At 26.9% G+C, this 6,917-nt stretch overlaps 1 protein-coding gene across 1 annotated transcript; it reads left to right on the top strand.

The window, feature by feature from the left end:
* The first annotated feature begins 5,278 nt into the window (after positions 1-5,278).
* Positions 5,279-5,943, top strand: LOC135951226 (uncharacterized). Its single transcript, XM_065500833.1, has 2 exons — positions 5,279-5,421; positions 5,495-5,943. The coding sequence occupies exons 1-2, from the start codon at positions 5,358-5,360 to the stop codon at positions 5,842-5,844; spliced, it is 414 nt and encodes a 137-aa protein (XP_065356905.1). The 5' UTR covers positions 5,279-5,357; the 3' UTR covers positions 5,845-5,943.
* The last annotated feature ends 974 nt before the right edge of the window (positions 5,944-6,917 follow it).

Raw genomic sequence — 6,917 nt, 5'->3', positions numbered from 1 at the left:
TAATTTTTAACCCACTTTCAACGCTATTAACTGGCGAATTTAACATACGGTTGTCATTGCATCTGAGTTTAATCTCAATTTTGGATTTTCAAAAAATTCGGGCGAATATCTGGCTATTGTTTGTTACTGAATACTCGGAGTAAATGTAGCGCAAATGATAACCATTAAATTGCCACTTTAGCTGGCACATCGAACTGGTTACCAATATACACTTTTCAAACTGCTGGGTAAATTCATACATATTGCACATATCCACACAAACAAGTAAAGAATGCTTTAAACAATTGCGAGCAAAAACTCTCTCATTCTGATGATTGATGTTATAAGAAGGATGCTTCTGCTGCTGCTTCTGGAACTTATTCTTAATTTCTCTTTGTTGTGTTGTGTTGTTTTATTGAAGTAACAAATTATTTTTATCGTTAAGAATTGATTACTTTATCGTAACCTTTAGACCTTAATTAAACATAAATATTTTGACAGAAACAATAATATTATTGAGGTGTCACCCATTCTTTTAATTTGATGCCGTCGTGCTCGGAATGATTGTTTGAAGACATTTCTCACCTAGTTATTAAAATCTAGCTGGAAATTATATAAAAATGTACTCTCATTTTCATTTACTTAGCTGCAGAGTGGAGTTTAATTCTGATGGTGATGATGATTTTTGGTTTTTGGATTCTCAACACGTTTGGATTTTACGCACGTATTTTACTTTTATGATTCCTTTGACACCACATTTGCACAGACTCTCTGCAGATACTTCTCTACTATTGGTATTCTTTTTCATTATTTATTTGGTTCTAGTACTTTGGAAAATTTTATTTCTGCAAAGTAATTATAAAGGAATGAATTCAGTTGATTTAAATTTGTGTAATAATTGACTCGAAACGAAAAATGTTGTTTAAATGTATCAGCAGTGCACAACGTTTTCTGAATGATGAGAATTCAGTTGTGGTAACTGTCTGACCATACAGATAAATCCTCCAATCAATAATAAAAACTTGTCATGATGTGAGGTCAGAGAATAGCCCATCTTCGTTGGACAGGTAATAGATAATGCAATAAATATTTGAAATCCTGGAGCGTTTTATAAATTGGTCGTTTTATACCGCAATTTACACTCCTTATGAAAATAGCAACACTAGATATGTTATGGGAAGAGATAAAACATATTGCAAGTGGAGTAATGTTGTATAAGGCATATGCTCCCTAGAGAAGTAAATAAAAGAAAGAACAAATTATAAAAATTGTTTATCTTTTCTTTTTTACAAATTTTGTTTATGATCATTTTCTATTTAATTTTTAAAGATTAATTATATGTTTATTATGATCAGGGCAATTTTAAATATCGATACAAAATTTCGAAAAAACTGAAAAATACTCACACAAATGTTTAGAAATAAAGCTTGAATATTAGGGTGGGTCAAATTGTAGGTGGCCGAAAATATGTAAAAAGATACATCGCGATTCTTGTTCTATGGTTCATTCCAATAAACTTTGCCAAAGAAACCGTAGCTCAAAAATCAGATTCCAGCACACGGATTTCATTAACAGAATGTTAAATGGTCGTCAATTTTTACAAGAATTTCGTAAATTTTCCCCAGAAAAGGCGATAAAAAAGTCGGTTACATCAACATTACAATTTTGTCTAGTTTTCAAAACTAAATTATCTTTATTTGTTACATAAAATGACAAAAAACTAATATATTGTAAGAAAATTAAAAAATGTTCATAAAAAAATATCATACCAAAAAATATGTTTGTCTTCAACAACTGATGGATATAGCTTGATGGTCTTTAGGTTTCATAAGTACTCTATATATATATAAGTTATGGGTTCAACGACAATTACGATATGTCGTGGTGAATAAAAGCTCAAATGTAATATTTTCTTTAAAGATATTATAGTGGAAGTGCGAAATATGCGTATTTATGCAAGGTCAGAAAAACAAACATGTGAAATATGCAATTGCTTACTTTTCAAGCAAAAAGTCCGAAAACTTACCCTGATTATACATAATCTTCAGTATATATATCTATTGGTTAGTAAATATTGTTTATAAACCGGTTAACCGAAAAACCGGGTTTTCTTCGAAATCTCGGTCTTTTGCGAACCAGTTATTTTAAAATTTTGATTTTCGGTTTTTATCACTCGTTAACCGGTTTTTAAAATTTGGGACTAAAATTAATAAATCTCATGTTTTTTTGCATTTTTTATATTCATTGTACACACATTATTGATTTGATTTGAAACCTAAACTGCTGATTTACAATCTCTTTAGATTAATATTTGTAAGAATTATAATGATTCTAAATAGTAAAGGACGATGAGTTTTCTGAAAAACTTATAATAAATTGCACATAATGAAACTATTAAAAATTAATTCTAGAAGTTAAGCTGAATCTTAATAATGATTCATTATAAACTTAGTGATGATTTTACCAAACGTTAAATTGAATTCGATGTACATACCATCTTTCAATAAATTTGACTTCATTAGTTTGTTTTGTTCTTAAAATTTTATTTTATTATTCATTTCGTTAGCTTAGTGCACAAAGTCCTTTTCAGAAATATTACAGGAGAGACAAAAAATGTTCTAAAATCCATTATTTGAAATATTTTTGAAATCTGATAATGGAGTTTTTTATAATGACAAATAATCACAGCTAAAAAGAAGTGCGTTTGCATCTTATAGGTCCTTTTTTGGGACTTGTAACATTTTCTGTTTCATATCAGAAATTCGAGGTGATAACAATAAATAAATTGAAAATGTTTACTAATTGTTCCTCAGGAGGGTGGCTTGGTGCATTATCCACGATTAATAAAGCCTTCATTGTAAGGGATTTCGATTCTGAAAATGATTCAACCTCAAAAAATTTAACTCAGGGACAAAAATTTAAAAAAAAAAATGATTTTGAAGATCCCAGATTCCACTTTATTTGTGTGAAGATAAAAATTTTTGTTTTTATTTTCTTCAAAATACATGTTGAGAATTTTGTTATTCCATATTTCATTCATTCATCTAATTTCTTTTATTTTTTCTTTCGATGAAATTCTTCCACGGTTAAACATATTTAATTCACGCGAATACTCATAATATGAACGAATCAGTTTTCTTTCGCTTAGAATGCAAATGAAATCTTTCATTCGATATATAGAAAAAATGACAGCACCCATTATTAAAGAAAACTGTAACGACTTATTTTCTTATTTTTACATTCTTTACTACTTTTGTTTTTTATACTTTATGTTCGTTATAATGAACGTACAATTTTCCAAATGTTCGCTGTATAAGGTTGTTAATGTTAAAAATTTGGTAGTTTGTTTGATTTTGTTTGTTTTTCTCACCATTCGTTATATCGAGCATACAATTTTTGAAACTTTCGTTATATAAGGTAGTCAATGTTACGAATTTGATCGTGCGTTAAATCGGATTTTCGTTAAAGTGAGATTCTTTATACCGGGATTTGCCTGTATTATGTATTTAGTAACATATTTATACTCAATTCCATTTGACTGAGATAATAATTTTGAAATCTTTACAAAATAAAATGGACTTAATAAAATGTACAATATACAATAAAATGGACAATATACAAATATTCATAGTTATTTAATATTAACCATTCCTGACTACTAAAAACTAAAAATTTTAAATCTGTGTACACTTTATAGGACATTTTATGTTTTCTATATTCGATATCGGTTAACCGAAAAACCGGTTTTCAAAAAAAAACCAATTTTCGGTTAATCGAAAAACCGGTTTTTTATAAATACTATTAGTAAAAGAAAAAATAGTTTTAAGTATCTGCATTATACTACTTGCACAAAATATTTGAAACTGAAAAGAAACCAAAAAATATGTTTCTAAGTAGTAGTGGTGGCTACATCGAGCAGAGTAGATTGTGTGGTAGTAAGTTAAATAAAAGAAAAAAAATACTTTCATACTCTCTTATTTCATTTTGTTGTTGTTGCTGTTTAATGTTAACAAATTTTCATCAGTTTGGTAAACAAATTTTCTTATTATTTACTCTTATGTATTTGTTGTATGGGAATTCAATGACTATAAAACTTCTAATGCCAAAGACACATTTATACCCACAAATATACAATACTCTACCACATACTTTACTCAGGATGAGTAAGCACTAGTAGAGAGTCATACATGTATAAAAAGTACAAATACAAGTACATTTAAATAGATTACACAGACCTTGATACACACACACACACGCACTCTCTCTTACATTTCGTGTATTTGGACATGTATTGTATAAAAAGGATCTAAAGAATGCCACGTGTTGCATATTAATTTTTGTTCAAATTGAAAAATAAATAATGCCCTAAAAAACCAACAAGAAAATGAAGTGAAATGAAAAGTAAAAAAACAATAAGAAAAAATAGAATAACAAGCACGTTAAAGAAAGGTTGGTTGCTAAATAATGAGAAATTCCTTTTACTTAATTCTGTTGTTATGTTTATGTAAAAGAGTGTGAATGTATGAATGAATGTGTTCTTTTTTATTTATATAAATTATGTGAAAGAAAACGTTACAGTAGAGTTACTTTGAAACCATTTGACACGATTTTTATTTACATTTATCAATGCCTTAATAATGAGTACAGACGGAATAAAATTTAACTGCCTGTTCCACGATGTCGAAAGAAAAATTAGTCGAAAAATTTGTATGAAAAACACTAAAATTTTTAATTTCTTTCGAATATAATAAATACAAATTTGTTCGAATTATTTTTCATTCGACATTGTGAAACAGACGTTAAAATTTTTAAGAAATCTTGAAATTTAATATTTTTATATTTTTAATTATAAATAGCATTAAATGATTTATATTTTAATTCAAATTTCAACAAGTGTAGGCAGTCAAAAAAAGTCTCTTAAAATTACATTAACAACAACAATATTATTTTTTTAAATATGTAAGACTCATACATACATATCAATTTATACGTAATAACCCAAACAAAATATTCATTCTTATATTTAATACTCAAAAAATAAGTAAAAACCCAATATTCTTTATTTATAATAAAAAACCAACAGCAATTTGTAAATTACCTACTTTATATTTGTGTATTTCAAATGAGAGAATGCTAGCTACTCTCTAGACATTTAAGTAAATTATAATTCTTATAAAAATTCTTTTGCATTATCATCGTCATCATATCGGGGCTTCTACTTCTCTTTACGTATTTCCCAGCTGAGAGTGAAACTAAAAACAAACAACAAATAAAAACAGCTCACAGATTTGTATTTAAGAAATATTACAATGATAACATGAGGCAGTATTAACATCTAAACCGGCTGATCAACAACTAAAGCTTTGAAACGAATAAAAATGTACACAAAAGTATTTATAAAATTATCAATATTCTACACCATAATGTCAATAACACAGGCCGGTGAGTCATGAACCACAGAAACAAACAAATAAATAAGCAATAAAATTCTGTATTTTTTTTCATCTTTATTTAGCCACGCTTGATTTATGCGTAACCAAACGTGAGAATTCAAATACAAATGTCCAATATCCAGACGATAATGAAATCAATACAAATCGTCTCTTATTGAGAGACTGTCCCTCATACCCTTTTATCGATAATGCTGTTGATCATATACGCTCTTTCATAATTGATAAATTGGATTTGGTTCATTTGGAATGGCATATATTGCAGGCAACTTATACTGATAAAGGTTTACTATTCGAAATGTCTTCGAGGGAAGATGTTAAAGAAATTTTAGATCAATTCGCAGTGAAATTGCGTAATAAAGAATGTGTTTTGAAAACAACATTAAAGCAATTCTTTCCCATGGAAATACATTGAAACTTTATCATTGAAATATTTATTATTTTAAATTTAAGTACATTTTTTGTAAATTACAATATTTTAAGTAAAATACATGTTTTTAATAATGCAAAAAAATTTATTTAATTTTTTGTTGAATTTCAAGTATTTGATGGGTGTCTTAAATATATTTAATCATTTATTAAAAAAAGAGAAACATTGATTATATTTTTAGCTACTGTCGCATCAACGACTCAACAACTTTAGGTTTATTAATTTCACATATTAAAATTATTAAATGGAAATACAGTTCTTATCTTTGAAAATTTTTATAATAATTTTTTTTTATGATTTTGTTAGATCTTAATTATTTTTAAAATGGTATCAATGTACTTGCATTTTAATATTTTTAAAGATTTTCCAAAATTTATTTTTTGTTGATAAAACAATAAATACATGACAAACAATTTGTTTGCATTCAACAACTTACGGATATAGCGGATATATACAAGTTGTTATCCATGATGGATAGCAACTCAGAAGAAATATTTTCTTTAAAGAAAGTATAGCATCAAAAAAAGTGTGTTTTTTTAAAAAAAAAAAACTTGTGCAATATAACTTTTTTTTATAGTTGTTCTACGAGTTTTCAATAACAGTCCGCTTTTTGGTGAAGAATTGAGTTTTTATTGAAAAATCATTTTATAAAATTTTTTTTTATAACATTTTATGTAAAAATTGTTATTTTGTATAGAAATAGTAAGAAAATATACGAGTATAACAAATTCTCTGAAGCTAACTGATACATTAGTTTAGAGAAAATTTAATTCCAAACCCGTTTCAAGATCAATAGGTCAAAAATCGAGGTTGTCCTAGTTTTCCTTATATACATTGTTAGTTTTTGTCGAATTTTTTTTGCGAAAATTTTAATTTCTTCACGATAATAGTTTTCAATTGTAGTAAAAATATATAAATACTTCAAATATACATTTGATTTAATATATTCGATGTTTTCTTAATTTACTTAACTTTAGTAATAAAGTAATAAAAATTAATAACTTTTCTGTTCAACTCTCCATTAAAGTAATACAATAATTCTTAGAAAGCTCCTTAAC

This window comes from Calliphora vicina, chromosome 2, assembly GCF_958450345.1.
Source record: "Calliphora vicina chromosome 2, idCalVici1.1, whole genome shotgun sequence".
Classification (NCBI taxonomy): Eukaryota; Metazoa; Arthropoda; class Insecta; order Diptera; family Calliphoridae; genus Calliphora; species Calliphora vicina.
The sequence above is the reverse complement of the archived record's forward strand: the minus strand, read 5'-3'. Positions and strand labels throughout refer to the sequence as shown.